At 42.2% G+C, this 15,929-nt stretch overlaps 1 protein-coding gene across 2 annotated transcripts in view; it reads right to left on the minus strand.

Annotated features, from left to right (window-relative positions):
• Window positions 1-188: 188 nt before the first annotated feature.
• Window positions 189-15,929, minus strand: part of map1aa (microtubule-associated protein 1Aa) — a 48,757-nt gene continuing 33,016 nt past the window's right edge. The window contains exons 3-8 of one of the 2 annotated variants that reach the window (XM_041990399.1): window positions 15,571-15,653; window positions 12,522-12,662; window positions 5,579-12,431; window positions 5,268-5,494; window positions 2,880-3,079; window positions 189-2,631 (exon numbers count right to left, since the gene is read on the minus strand). In XM_041990399.1, coding sequence (XP_041846333.1) covers window positions 2,924-3,079; window positions 5,268-5,494; window positions 5,579-12,431; window positions 12,522-12,662; window positions 15,571-15,653 — 7,460 coding nt within the window. In that variant the 3' untranslated portion in view covers window positions 189-2,631; window positions 2,880-2,923. Of the gene's footprint in view, window positions 3,080-5,267; window positions 5,495-5,578; window positions 12,432-12,521; window positions 12,663-15,570; window positions 15,654-15,929 lie in introns of both variants that reach the window. The other variant, XM_041990390.1, reaches the window with a different exon arrangement.

Consider the following 15,929-nt stretch of genomic DNA (forward strand, 5'->3'; position numbering starts at 1 on the left):
AGTGCTAAAGCTCAACTTTTCCTTGAAATATTAGGGAGAGTTTTGCCTTTTAAGCCTCTAAACATGCTTGAAAGATCCCAAACTTAAAAATCTGCACCCTCAGAAATTAAAACCTGAACCCATTCAATAAAAAATGCCACCTCTGTAAACGTTATACAGTGATATAAGACATCAATAAAGGGCAGACATTTTTCTTCAGTAAATGATGTTTTATTGGTCTTTACCACATTTTTACCCTTTCAACAATAAATCTGTTTTCTATTTTACCTTTATAAGCATTTCAAGAGCGATAAAGAGAATATTGCACTTAAAACAAAAGATGAAAGAACATGAAAGGAGATGAAAAGAAGGGCAAACGATGAAGAAGCTTTCTTTACAGCACGGTGCAGCCAGGTTACATGTGCCTCCTCCAAACAATACAGCTTATCTTCTTAAATACACATTTTAAATAGCATTTCAATGTTAAGACAGTTTTTCTTCAGCTGTTACAATACAAGAGAACTCAAAAAGTACACATGCACGAACAAGCAAGGCTTACTGGAAACCAACAGTCTGTGATGATTTGTTTCATGGCAGTCTGAACGCCACAGATATTTTATTTTTCTTTTCTTTTTTTTTTTGCACAATATGAAAATGCAGCAGTTAGGTGTGTGTGTTGAGCTTTTTCTGGAAATAAATGTGAGTAAAATAACTACAGGAAAAATGTATTGACATGGGTGAGCAGAGTCCCTCATGTCTGGCAGTTTGAAAGGTCTCATGCGAGTAGTGGTGATTGTTTATTGTTATTATTGTCCTTTACAGTTATAAAGTGTTAAATAGGAATGCAGATTACATTGTCACTGACTGACTGGGCAGCATAGTGAATTAACATGAAAAGCACAGTTAACTCATTAACTTTACTAGCTCAGTAGTGTGTGTTGCATCAGTGCAGAAATATTTTGTGGTGCTGAAAACACTGAACTTTGGAGACAGACATGCCAGTTCTCAGTGTATGTAAGTTTAGTCTGCTCACAAAGTTCTTTTTCCCTGCACAGAGTTGTGTGATTTTAGGCTTCTGTAAGGTTGTTGCTGCAAGTGTGTCTGATAGTACCATATGATGCACGGTAACCAAGGCAACCAGGAGATTCAAGTCCTCCATGGAGAACGTAAAGGTATAATCTGCATCTTCACATTCAAATCTTTCAGAACTGCTGAGGTTTGTGTTCTGCAGCCCGTTTAATTAGAGAAAAATCACCTTTCTGTGCATGCATCTGTTGTACATGCATTAATAAATGAGCTGAGGAAATCCATTTAATCACAAAAGCAATAACTGGAATTTTATTGTAGATCATAAAATAGCAACCCTGCTGAGGCTCGTTGGTCCTTTATATTTGTTAACTGTTGGTTTTTGTTCCCATTTGTAATAAAAAAAAAAGTCCAAACTTAACCTGAAATCATCAAACTAAACTAACTTAAATCACATCTAAACATAATATTTAGGTGACAAACTATTTATTAAAAAACAACCACAAAATATTGACTTAAAGAAGGGTGTTGCAAGTTAAATAACATAAAAGAAAAATAGAGAAAATGCTTTAATCACACCATTTGAAAAAGCAAAAACAGACTGAAGCCTTTGCACACTGGTTCACCTTTGTGCTTCTTTGTGTGGCAGCTGAAATACTGAGTTGGTGCTTTAAAAGTGCCTTTTCGTATGCTCACTATGTACAACTCTGACCTTTATGTGCCGATGACATTCTCACTGGCAGGATTAATAATAAAAGAAAAAGAAGTCGAGCTTATTTGAGCTTCTGCCACAGAGCCGGGAATGCACCGCACACCTTTCAGCTTCCTTTCCAGCACAGCAGGACAGAAAGGCACATGTGGGTGACAGTCCGACCTCTACCATCAACCAAACCAGCCAACATCTTCATTCACCAGGCAAACCCAATCTCTTCTCGCAACCACATGTACCTGTTGTAGCAGATTACATTCTTCTTATCTTGGCTTTCGCGTTGACACAGCAACTAATAAAGAGGTTTGTCTACTTTTCTCTAATGAGCTCTGAACAGAGTGCTCTTCTGTACGTAAAGACATAAACAATATGTTTTTTTTTAACTGGCATCACCACCTCTGCCTACAGCTCTCTACATGACCTCTGTGACAATATGTTAACTGCAAATACATTGAAAAATACATCAAAGACTACAGAAACAATTATAGAGAACTTATTTGTCATGTTCACCGTAAGAAACGACAGCTACTGAGAAATGTTTACTGTAACAGCTGTTTTTGAGAGAACCGTAGAAATACCTGAATTCACTACAATACAGATCTTTGAATATGATATTTTTTCCCCTATGCTACAGCAAATATACTCAAAAGACATATTAAGAGGACCGCTGAAATCTACTTGTCCTATGTTTCTATTTCACTATATCTGTGGGAGACACAAAGTTTAACACTATTCTTTTAAAAAGAGAGTTTAAGGTAACAGAAGAGGAACATGGTCAGAATATTCTGCAAGAGGCTCGATGGGTCTGGGAGTCGTTGGCTTTGAAGTGTGCAAACTTGTGCTTCTATTTAGCCCAATCAGAAGACAAGAAAGCATCATCTGTCATGTTTTGTTGTCTTAACTGCTGCTTCATATTTCTAAAAGATAAGGATTAAAGAAGAAAGAAGCAGGACTGGATTACTGTTAATGTAGCAAAGGAAGAATAGCCCAAAACTACTTTTGTGATAGAAATGGTGATAGCAATGCAAAGCTTAGAAATAACCAAAAATGTAGAAAATTGTGTTATCCAGATCTGTCTCTGCTTTCCACACAACCCAAATGCCCAGAGCAAAGACAAATTTGCATATCAGATTACAGAGAGGAGGAATTAAAAAAAGATCTACACCAGGGGAGGCCAGTAGGAGGGAGAGAGAAGAGGTGGAGGGGATCTTAAAACTCGATCTTGCAGGCTGAGAAGGACTCGTCCTGCATGACAACGGTGCTGCTGGAGGCCAGGACCATGATGTTGAGCTCCTGCTGCCTCTCATGTGTCTGCTGGTACCAGTCACGGGTCACCTCAGTGTCGTGGGTGGGGATCAGCGTCACCTGAGGGGGAAACAATAATAGAGAAAATGTCATGAGGTGAAAGGTGATGCGCCAGTGAGTGTCAGAGTACAGTCATCTTCAGGGAAATGTCAGACTGGAAGAATAGCGAGCTCCAAATTCAGCCCCACTAACATCACTTTAAAATCATCAGTTAACCCAACATGTACAAGGAAAACATGCAAACTCCACACAGAAAGGCTGAAGTTCAAATCTGCTAACTTTTATACCACAAATAGTTAATGATTATGTGATTAGGTTTCACGTTAATACAAATACTAAGGCTGTTTTTAAACATGTTTACTACACTAGCAGCACATACTGATTTTTCCAAGTTGTAGAGCACAGTATTTTGCACAGTAGGAATTATTGCAAAATCTACAGTATGTGCAAAGTGGTAGGATAGTACCTGGAGGATGGTGTATTGATTTGGAAAAATTTTCCAGTATAGATGCAACCAGTCTGCGCTGCATACTGCATCCCATAATACAATGCTGTCAGAAACATTTATTTATTTATTTAGTTGTTGTTGTTGTATTACAGCGGAATCAGACGCATTTGGCAACCTCTTAGTTTTTATTTTTATGTGCTACCACTTCCTCTTTCTTGCTCTTTTCCATGTTCATACCTTCATTCAGTGAGTAAATACAGCATAGAACATTTTTAATAAGGTATTTATTATTTAAATGTTATTCTACAAGCATTAAACAAGCTAAACACTGCTATGCCAAAGTTTAATTTTGGTTTTTCTAACAGGTATGTTACGGCCCATGGCCTCCGGATGTGTTAAACTGACTGCATGATCCCATCTTGGACAGCCGTGTGGATCCACCCCTGTACCCTGCTATACTGGCCCTTGCCTGCGATTGGCTGACTGTGACATCCCCAAACCAGGATTGGCTGCTTGCTCTTCCTCTCCAGCTGAGCCTGGCTCATCAACCCTATTTAAGGAGCCAGCTGACGATGATTTACGGAAGCTGTGTGGTTTCAGCACAGTTTTCCAAACTTTGGGTTTGACTGTCTGTAGACCTTGTGGTTCTTGTCCATTTTGAGACTTTGTGAGACTTTGTAGAATTTGTGTATTTAGTAGGTTTGTGGATCTTTTGTGAACTTTTGCATCTTTGTTTGAACTTTTGAGAACCTGTGTTTCTTTTGTTATTTGTAGATAAAGTGAAGTTATTTGTAAGCCCTGGTGGTCTCTTCTGAATGAAAATGCTGAAGCATGACACAAAATAAAAAGCTGCAAAGTACACATACTGCATGCTAGTAAAGACTGTTGTACACCATTTGTATAGTATCCTGTGTACTACTTAGTACATATTTTATGTTGTAGGGGGTTTTGAGTTTGAATGTTCCTTATTTTAAACATTTTTGGAACTAAAACTAGGGATCAACTTGAATCAGATTTAATAACAAAAATCATATTAGTAATTAAATATATTTAAATGTTTTTTCAACCCTAGTGGTTATAAGCAGAACTGCATATAAATCATCATTGGGATGAGGGAGCCACAGAGGAGAAAGGTTGTTGTTTTTGTTTGTTTTTTAAAACCCTAATAATGCTGTTTTAACCATAAACAAGTCATTTTAATTCCTAAGGTAGGGTCCACAGGTGAACAGGTCATCAAAAACAGTTTCTGCATGCCGAACTTGAATGCCATGATTGAAAGCACCGCAGGTGATTTTATCACCCACTCCCCCCGTTCCTCATTCAGTGGACTTTCTGGTTTGCTGAAGGGAACAATGGACCATGAAGTTTGCTTCTATGTGCAAACACTCATGTGTTGTATTTCCCTTCTGCTGTCTGATGGGGTGGTAGTTCAGAGGATGTCCATATGGGCCCAGCAATGCCAAGCCAACTTTATTTATAAAGCACTTTACAACAGCAGCTGTTGAACAAAGTGCTGAACATAAAATGACTACTACGTGAAAAGACATGACAGACATAAAAGCAATAAAAGAAATACTAAGAGAAACAGTATAATAAAAGGAGCTCTCGTAGTGGGTGAAACGCCAATGAAAAAAGGTGAGTTTTAAGAAGGGCCTGTCATGGGTCATAAATTAGGCCATTGACAAACAACCTAATTAGTTGAAAAACAGAGCTTCATATCACAGGAACCATTTGAAACACAAAGAATGAACAAGTAAATAATCTCAGGAAACAGGATGAGCCCTGCTTTGTAAATGATACCTGTAGATTTGATCCCCACTGAGCTTTGCCTTCCAACAGAGCATCGAGGACTCCTCGGCTTGGTTCACCACTTGCTGCGTCGTTCCCACTGACTACGTAGTATGCAGAGCGGATGCGTTTGAAAAACTCTTGGTCCACGTTCTTGGCACTGCAGTGATTGGGAATGTAGGCCAAATCCACATAAATAGGAAGGCCAGGAGCAGCTGCAGAGCTGGACTTCTGAGAACCTGGGAAAACAAAACCAAACTGTCACTATCAATTCAGAAGAAACGATTCACATAATGTGTAACTTTTTCATTCGATTTGCTCACCTGAGCTGCTCTTGACTCCGTTAGTGAGCCCTTTACCGGGATTGTAGCTCGATCTGGAGAGGTCATCATCTTTGGAGCCTTGTCCATCTGACAGTCGAGACATGCGTGAGCTTTTGTCTGCATCCTTCTTCTTCAGCAAGGCACTGCGAGGAGACGGGGTCTGTTTGACTGGCATGGGGGACCTCTTGCGCCTGGCTGGGGATGCCGATTTGGTTTTCCCCGAAGTCTTCTTTAAGGCTTTGACTTTTGGTTCTTTCTTAAGAGAGCCATTATCCAGTGAGTCAGGATCCACCATGCAGACATCTGGGTGAGGGGGGTGGGGGTATGGGTCCATGAGGGGAGCAGGTGGAGGGTCGCGGTTCCGACTGGTAGCAGAGTGATAGCTGCCTCCTCTTGTCACAGATTTATCAACAGGCATGTAGTCACCATCCTCATCGGAGTCCACGTTGCCTTCACCTGTGACTGAGGGGTATTCTTCAGTGCCTTGAGGAGCATCGGAGTCAGACTGAGAGGCTAGAGACTCACTAACAGAGGTGGGTGGGGTGTCCTCTGTAGCCAGACCCAACCCTGCGGACTTCCCACCACCCTGGTGGAGAGAACTGCTGTGGGACTGATGATGATGGGGCTGTTTATGGGCCCTCCTCTTGACCGAGAGGTCATGTTCATCGCCCTCTTGTGATTGATCACTCCTACGACCTTCTTCGTCTTCATCCTCATCACTGGAGAGCTGCCGCAGACAGGGGTTGATGAAGGAAGGTGAAAGGTCCTCTTTGCGCTGCCTGTACTCAGAGGATGAATATCCTGGAGAGGTGCGACTGGTGTAAGAGGATGTAGCTCCTGTGGGCACATCCTGATCGCTGTCGTCGTCGTCATCCTGCCCACCTCTGCTGCACTCCTCTGCATAGAACGGAGAGCAGAACGGCTGATCGGTTGAAGAGAGTGATAGGGGCCGGGCAGGGTGCTCTGGTTCCATCTCACACTCCTCCTCGAACTCATCATCATGGCGATAATGGGGAGGTGAGTCTCCGGGTACCATTCCCATCTGAGGCTTTGCCATTTCCCAGTCATACGAACTCCTAACATAACCTGTTGCTCCCTCTTTGGACTCCACCTTGGCCAAGCCTGAAGCCACACCACCTGCTGCTCCTCCAGGAGGGACGGCGGCATTTGTGCTGACCTCTGTAGGGCCATTTGCTGTGTCCGGCTTGCTGGTCTGGAGAGGTGATGCCATGTAAGAACCAAGAACATCTGGAAGTCTACCACTAGTCTTTTCACTAACAGCTGAAGCAACAGGCTTGTCAGAAAATGAGAGGCTACCACCTAGGTTGCTGGAAGGAGACCTCCGAGTCATTTGACGCATATATGCCTCCTCATCCTCTTCTTCACTACTATCTGTCTCCTCAAAGTAATGCTTTCCTTCAATGTCTGGCCGTGGTGAGGAAGTGACACCAAACAGTGCAGCACTGGCTGCCTCTTTGTCTGTGGAGAAGTCAGGAAGTTGAGAGAACGGACCTGCTGGGGCCTCAAACCCAGCAGCCGTGTCAAGCTTTCTTCCTTCAGACCATTCAGGCTTATAGAAGCAGTCGGACTGAGGACCTTTATCTGTGACTCCACCTAATGCAGTTAAATGATCCTTCTTGTCTTCAGCAATGATAGTTGAGGAGAGGGAGGGGAAGGATTTTACCTCCTCAAATGGGCTGAGGGGTGAGAAGCGAGCTAAACTGGAAGTAGACTCTGCTGTGGTCGTTGCAGTGATTTGTTTCTCTGAAACTTCAAGATAGTCATCTTTAGCACCAGCGGAGCTGGAGAATGGAGAGTCCATGACAAGCGAGTGCTCCTCTTTAAAGGAGGAGTACTCAAAGAGTGGCTCGGCAGAGGCAGGCGTCTCCAGCTCCTCTCCGAACTGACGACTAGTGGAGAGGGAACCCGAGGTAGAGGAAGAGTAGCTATAAGCAGAAGAGGAGGAGTACCCAGGGCCAGCAGTGGTTGTATACTGAAAGTGTGTGTCCAGTGAGCTCTTACTCAGGAGATCCGGCGTCTTCTGCTTGTCAAATTCAGTATCAGCTTTGTCCCTTTGGTAATAACTCTCCTCTTTAGATTTTGAACTGAAATCCTCTCTTCCTTTGTCTCTTGATGATAAAAGTGATTCTTTCTCCTCTTTTCCATATGAGTACTCAAACTCTGAGGAGTAACCAGAGAAACTTGTGGCAACCAAGTCCACAGGTTTTCCACTTGCCAATGAAGAGTCTATCTTAGCGCCATCCACAGACTTTGTGACTGAGCTCAAGCCGCCTTCTTTCAGACTTGGCTTTCCCTGACTGTTATAACCATATCCAACCACTGAAACCATAAACTCGGGTCTATTTGAGCCAAACATTTCACTGATTGGACTCTTTACTTGTTTTTCGGACTTCTCTTTGGCACCTTTCTCAATATCAGAATCAATACCGCCCACCTCCTCTTCCTCCTCCTCCTCTTCGTCCTCTTCATCGTCATCATCATCATCAATAACTTCATCATCATCATAATCTTCCTCATCTTTTGCAGTTAGTTTTCGCATGTCAATCTCTAAGCACGCTCCTTTCTCGATGAAGGCTGAGGCGGCAGGTTTCTCAGTTATTACTGCAGGGTATGCAGGCTTGTTGCTGTCAGTTTGGCTTTTCAGTGCTGAGTCCTTCTCTGATGACAAAGAAGTGGTCGAAGCTTCGGGTCTGTCAGCCACCGAAGGGAAATGACTCCCTTGGTTAAATTCAAAGGTTGACTTTTCTTTGGTGTCTTTTTCCAGAGGAGCTGGGGTAGGGCTGCTTTTAGAGTCAAGCCATGAAGGGGTGGAAGAATCTTTTCCAGAACAGACTGTAAATCCCTCCTTTTCAGATATCTTATCCGTGGCTGTGGACATTGAAAAAGGCTTGTGTTTTTGCAAATCTTCTTCACCCTTTGCAGCATCTTTCTCAACCCCGTCTTCAGACTCCTGATGGTACAAGTCAGAGTCCTCAGAACTTGTTTTGCTGTCGTAAATGTCACCATATGAGAATGTTTTGCCATGCACGTATGGCGTGTCTTGTCTAATGTACGGTGCCTTTTCTTTGCTCTCTTTCTCCGGAAAATCATAAAGACTGAAATGAACACTTTTCTCTGGTTCTTTAATAGTAATGTCCTTGCCATTTTTAAAATCGACTTTGTCTTGATCTTCCTGAGAGGGCTTAGCTCCTACACCACTTGAAAAATTGTCATCTTTTTCATCAGAGTACGTCCCTTGATCTTTTGGTTTCTCCACCATGCTGAAGGACGCCTGTGTCTTATCCAAACTTTGGACTTTAGTTTCTATCTTTGAAGATTTTAACTCAAATGAGAAGTCATCATCCAAGAAGCAACCTTCTTTTGCCTCCATGAGTTTGGCCTTTACAGTAGGCTGTAAATCCTTTTTTGCACAATAATCATTATCATTGTCTTCATCTGATTCGTCTGATGCTTCGAATGCAGTCTTGTCCCCTGACAGACCGAAAAAGGAGGTGTTGTCAGAGATGGTGACTGATTTTTCTGTTTTCTGGAGGTCAGATTTTATGTTGGTCACCACTTCATCTTTGTCCTCTGTCTTGAATACTTTCTCCTCCGTTGGAGAGTAGCCGCTGCTTGTTGGCACTGATTGCGTAGGTGAGGCCAGTTTCATGGTACTGTCATCAGGACTTATGCATCTTTCCTCACTCTCCTGTCTAGAGTGGGACTCTAACCCTGGGGAGAAAGATTGAGGTGGTGATAAAGGCTTTATTTCAGCAGCCTTAAATCCATCAGTATTGAAGAGAGTCTGTTTTTCTTTCTCAGGTTGCATGGAGAAAAGGGAAGATGGAGATTTCTGTTTTTCCTGGTGCATCATGGAGGCTGCATGTTCGTAGCCCTCTTGAAGTTTACCCAGAGGGATGTCAACATTCGGGGTCTGGTCCTCATCCTCTTCTTCCTCCTCCTCTTCTTCTTCATGGACTGATTTGATCTTTGCCTCCCCCTCCATTTCTGGAATGTTGGGCTGGTACTCATCAGAGGAAGGAGACTTAAAGCACTTGTCATCCTCTAGAGAGGAAGTGGGAGAGATTGTTCCTGCAGAGTGGAGATAGTCTTTCCCTTGGGCAGCCTCCGCACGTGATGGGATGCTGTTGATGGTGTCTAGCAGGAGTGAGCTTCTCCCGACATCTTCGGTCTGAGGTGCTGTCACCGAGGCGATGGACTGATCTTCGGCTACAGACGTTGCAAAGGATGACAATTTGTCATAATCCGTGATGGATGTTGCAGAGGAGATGTGCTCTTCTTCAGCAAGAGGAGCAGAAATGATGGCAGGGTAAGGTGCAAGCTCATGCTCATGGGCTCCAACAAAGGCTTTGGGTTTGACATCAGTCACTGCAGAGCTCTTCATCTCTTTGATACCGTGCATGGAGTCGAAGGAGCCAGGAACATCAGGAACAGAGATGTCATAAGAGCCCACATCATAACGCAGCTGTGGGATCCTGTCCTCTGTGTCCTCATGGATTTCCTCATCAGAAATGGTCTGCTCAGTTTCAGAGTATCCAGGGATGGTCTCGTCTTGGATAAAGGAGAACTGCTCAGAGGCAGAAGCTGTCACTGGAGCTCCAGCTGTTGAGGGTTTTTGCTGTACTGGTTTGATGCCCCACTCCCTTTCAGTTTTTTCCTTTTTCAGCTCTTCCGTTTTATATTTAAGGACCTCATCGTCTTCTGTTCCTTCAACTTCGGCTTTTTCAATCACATCCCCCTCCTCCTCTGAGCTCTCACTCTTCTTTGATCTGTCTGTAATGCTGTCCTTTACAGAATATTTCTCATACTTCTCCATTTTCTCCTCTTCATACTTCTTATCAAAGCCATTATTTGCATCTTTCTTTGGAGCAGCTGCAGCACCTTGAGGTGCACCTTTGTCTTTGTTGTCTTTGTCCATTGTGATGGGGGATTTTGGCATAGCGGGTGGGGATGTGGCTTTCTCATTGAGTAAAACTGAGGAGGAAACTTTGGTATACGTGTGTGCTGACAACCCTGACAGAACGTCATTCTGGATGGGCTCGACCTTTTGCTTGGACCTCTCCTCTAGTTTCAGAGCCTCAAAGTCCTCAGTGAGGTCTTCAGGTGAGGAAACGATGGATCTATCAGCAAGAGCTGCTGCTGCAACCTCTTCAGGGATTGTTTTTGGAACAGGTTTTTTCTCATTTGCTTCCTCTTTCTTTGCTTTGTTTTTTTCAGTCTTAGGCTTAGCCTGAGCCTTGGCCTTGTGGAGAGTTTTTCTCACTTCAGGGGTGAGCGGCTTCAAGTCAGGTTTGGTGATTTTTCTCAGTTCAGGTTTACTTGGGTCTTTCTTTTTGTCCTCCTTGGCTTTACTTTCTTTTTTCTCTTTTTTCTCTTCTTTTCTTATGTTGTCATCCTTTTTTACTTTCTCTTTCTTGACTTCTTTTTTTTCCTTGTCTTGCTTTTCATCCATTTTGGATGCTTTCTCTAGCTTGGAAGTTTTCTCCTTGGATATTTTCTTCTTCTCTGTCTTGCCAGTTCCAGGAGCCACTTGGCTGTTTTTCTGCTGTTTGGTGGCTTTCAAACTTTCACTTTTTGGTTTCTTCTCTTCTTTCTTTTCAGCTTTGTTCTCCTTAGTGGTGTCGCTCTTTGAATCTTCCTCCTGTCCACCAGCTTCTTTCCTGCTTGTTTTAGAGTGAGGTTTGGGTGAAGATTTAAGACTCTCTTTGCTGTCCGTTCTTGATCTCATTTTGGTTTGTTTGATGATGGGAGGCGGCGCGCCAGATGACATGTCTTTTTGGGTGGCCACTGGGTACCGCAGGAAGTCCAGATGTTTCAGTTTCTCAAGGCCCTCAAAGATTTTATTCTGTGGTGCGTTTCCTGGGAACAGCACCCGAACTATCTTTTCTGTTGGACGGTGTGGAATCCAAACAATAAGAGCTGTAACAGAAGTCAAATAAGGGACGGATATTTCTCCTTCTTTTCCATTCGGCATCGTAATCCCTGTCTTAGCTTTGCTATTTCCAGCCCATTTTTGCATAAGAAACTGCATCTCTTTGCTTTCTTTTACAGGATTTAGGATGTACATGTCTAACTTTCCCACACCGAGTTTGTGGAACAGTGTGATCGGCTCGATGGTGTTGCTGACGACCCTGTGAAGAGGTTCTGGTGTGATACCAAGCTTGTTGAGGTACTGCAGTGTCAGAGATGCTTCTTCAATGCTTCGTTTTACTTTCAGCGCAGACTCTGGCATCCTCAGCTTCTCTGGGACATTGAAAAACACAATCCCAAGCTCTGGGGAGATCAGGTTCTTCATCCACTCTCCATTGCTGCTGGAACCGGATCCTTGGTTTTTTTCTTCCTCCTGCTCTGCAATCTTTCTCTGGAACAACCCGTTGATGCCTGGGAGGTTGTCTGCACCAATGTGGGTAAGCAGAACAGAGTCAATCCTGTCCAGGTGTCGAACTAACTTCCAGAAGCAGGACTTCCTATCGGACCCTCCATCCACCAGGATGTTGAATCCGTTGACAGCAAACAGAGCAGAATCCCCTCTGCTTCCAGGGAAGATGTAGCAGCAGGGTTTGGACAGTTTCAGAAACCCTCCAGAGGTTGGCGGCTCCAGCAGCTCGAAAGGTGACGGCACATCCACCGTTTCCGAGATATACTCTGTAAACTCTGTAACTCCGTCCATGTTGGGGAGATGAGGTTCAGGGTTCAGGTGGTATTCCAGAAGATTAAGAAGTGGCTGCTGCTCCTGGCTATGGCCCAGGGAGCTCCAGCCCCCCTCTCCCTGACAGGAAACAGTAAGCCTGGATGGCTGCTCTAAGGAAACTCTGGACAGGATCTCAATCACCTAAAAACACAGGAGCAGGGAGATATCTCTCTTTTTTCTTAATATATCAACTGTAACAGAGTATGTGAAGTGATGGCATGTTTGACGTACTTGAGGGCTGGAAATGATGTCGGAGAAGTACTGCCAGGTGAAGGCTCCACCTTGCAGTAGGATGTCGCCTCCCTGCTCAGAGCTCTGGCCGCTTAGAATCAGCAACTTATTTGTAGCAGTGTCAGTGATCAGGGAGTGAATCTGGGTAGAGGATGAAAATATTCACTGTGACAACTACCAGCATTCAAGTTGCTGTACACATTATCTGTAAATCCAAAATATCATAACAAACATGTGAAGCACAACGGGATGGGGTGATGAGAAATCTCTGTTTGCAAAGCCAAACAGCAGAGAATAAGCTCAACATTGACCATCATTTACATCTGGTTTTTGTTTATTTATTTAAATGCAAGTGAATTTAATAAATAATTAGTTGCTTTTGTTTCTGGATGAGGTCATTTACCGACAAAGTAAAGAGACTAAAAGGGAGATTTGTGTAGAAAAAATTCAAATCAGGTGTTTCAAAACTTAGAATGAGCCAGAAAGTTAAACATTCAGCACTAAATTTAAATGTTGCAGAATTAAATTTCAGTATCTTTCATTATCCTTTAATTATCCATTAACTGCAAAAAAAAAACAAAAAAAAAAAACAAGGGCAGATCCAAAACTCATGAATCTGGAAACAAAGGGGCTGAATTGAACCCAAAAAGAGCTTCAAAGTTCCAAAGCAGGGACTCCTACATCTGTTGTTGGACCACTCTTATTTGTGAAAAGATTAACTTTAAGGGGAAAGTGGAAAGACAAAAGCCCTTGCTTAAGAAAATTAATAAATTAAAAACAAGCAAACTTAGACTTCATTAAAGAGGCATCTGGGAAACTCCGGAAATAATTTCAGTCAAAAGAGGCAAATAATTCCATTTTTTTATATCCATCTTTGTTAAGTAAAACACTGCATATAATGCAAACCAGCACCTCTCATCCCCACAGCGAAGCACAGTGGTGGCAGCATCATGCTGGGAGACATGTCTGTCTTCACCTGGATAACTGGTCAGGCTTAAAGGAAAAATAAATTGAGTTAAAAAGAAGCAAATTCTTGTGGGAATTCTTCTGAAATCTTTTCATTGGTTACCTATTTATTCCAAAATGACTCTGAATCTTTCTCCTAACTTATAAAGGTCTCAACAACCAGTGTCCATCATATCTCAAGAAAGTGGATAGGCAATTTCTGTTGATCTATTGATACAAATCTCACAAATTTCAGGTTGTAATCTCACAAAAAAGCGAAATACCAGAGGGGAAGAAAGCACTGAATAAAGGATGTAAATAACTGTGTAATTGGACCGCTGTAAAGGTACTGTAGGGAGTTTCTTTGGCTTACTCTGTCGGTAAATATGGATGAATAACTGCTCATGGTTTCTGCCCATTTACAAGGTTAAAAGATTTGAGTTTTTGATGTTTGGTGATGCCACAGAAATTATTTTCTCCAAGTGGAAAATCAAGAGAGATGGCCAAAAGTTCATCACCGTTCCACTGTTCTACAAGTGGTGATGACGCATCAAAGAACAAATTAATTAACAATCATCACATTATTGATCAAGCAAATCTGATCCAGCAGGATATGCAGAAATCAAGAAAGAATAAACAAGCTGGCATTTTTTTGTTTGTAAGATTTTGCATGGTTTTTCCATCCCTTTGCTGAATATGTTCAACAGACAATATTAAAACTTGCCAGAAATAGGGGGGAATATAAAATACCGTCAGCCTTTTTTTATTGAGTAGCACAGATGTGGAAGACTATACAGAGAAAACTACGTAAACATGACATCTTACAGCTTATTTTTAAATCTCACATATTTTAATCAGACATTTTGCTCATTGTTGTTTTAAGTGCTAATCAGCTTGCAGTTTCTTTTCATATTCCAACCCAATTTCAAAAAGTTTTGACGTTGTGTAAAATGTAAATAAACACAGAATGCGGTGATGTGCAAACCTCATCAACTCATATTTTATTCCCAATAGAACATAAACAACATATCAGATGTCGAAACTGAAAGATTTTACCATTTCGTCAAAAAAATTTGCTTGTTTTGCAGCTGATGGCAGTAACCTCAAAAAGTTGGAACAGGAGCAACATAAGGCTGGAACAGAAGTTGGCACAAATCTAAAACAACTGGCGGGGCATTATGCCACTGATTAGGTTAATTAGAAACATGCCAATAAAATCACTGGGTTTAAAAGGAGCATTTAGATGGAGGTTTTAGATCTGCTCCCATCCAGACAACGTCTTTTTCAGGAAAGGCCTTGCAGATTTCAGCAAGACAATACTAAACACAGCCTGCATCCATCACAACAACATGGCTTCACAGGAGAAGAGTCCAGCTGCTGAACTGGCCTGCCTGCAGTCCAGACCTTTCACCAATACATAACATCTGGAGCATCATGAAAGCAGAAATCCAGCAACCAGGGTCCAGGACTGTAGAGCAGCTAGAATCCTGCATCAGACAAGAATGGAACAACATTCCTCTCCTAAAACTCCAGCAACTTCCCAGATGTTTACAGACAGTTGTTTGAAGAAGAAGGGATGCTGCTTGATGCTAAACATCATCCTGGAACTACTTTTTACACCATGCTGAACATCACCCTGGAACTACTTTTTACACCATGCTGAACATCACCCTGGAACTACTTTTTACAGACGTGTTGCTGCCTTCAGATTCAAAATGAGCTCATATTTTCCATTAAATGGTAAAATGTCTTAACTTCAACTTCTGACATGTTAACGTTGAACTGGGAATAAAATATGGGTTTATGAGATTTGTAAATGATTGTATTCTGTTTTTTTTCTGCATTTTATTTGTTGGGAATTGGGGTTGTATTTTATACAATCAACCTGCAAGGGATTGCAGGTAAAAATGAGTGTGTATGGCTTTACAATGCAGGCTGAAGTAGTCATTATAGGTGTGAACCTATAATTGATGGTGAACGGTGAATAGTGGCTTGTAGTTGCTATATACAAAGCACCTTGATCTGAAAACCTGGATTAAATAAAAATTAAAAACATAAATAAAAAAAGACATTTTGGTGTGTAGCCTTGCAGAATGTGACTCACCTCTGAAGAAACCGTCTCTTCTGACGGGTTCACCAGCACAACTGTCTCAAGGACGTCACTCTGATACTGAAGGATTCGCTGGCCTACAGCAAACAGATGAAAAGAAAAGAAACCCAGATGAGCTCAGATATTGTCTGGCAGGTAATAAAAAGGAAAGCTCATTGAGTCTCATAAAGGAGATAATAGGTACTGATGCTTATAGGATATGAGCCCATTTTAAAAACACTGTTCAATAACAGATCCTAACATTTTCAAACCTGACGTTTTCCTCATTTGAGAACAGATGGTGTCACCATGGCCATTAAGGAGACCTCACCTGAACTAAAACCTGTCTTATTTTAATTCTGCTTCACTTTATT

The sequence above is a fragment of the Melanotaenia boesemani genome, chromosome 1, assembly GCF_017639745.1.
Source record: "Melanotaenia boesemani isolate fMelBoe1 chromosome 1, fMelBoe1.pri, whole genome shotgun sequence".
In the NCBI taxonomy this organism is placed as follows: Eukaryota; Metazoa; Chordata; class Actinopteri; order Atheriniformes; family Melanotaeniidae; genus Melanotaenia; species Melanotaenia boesemani.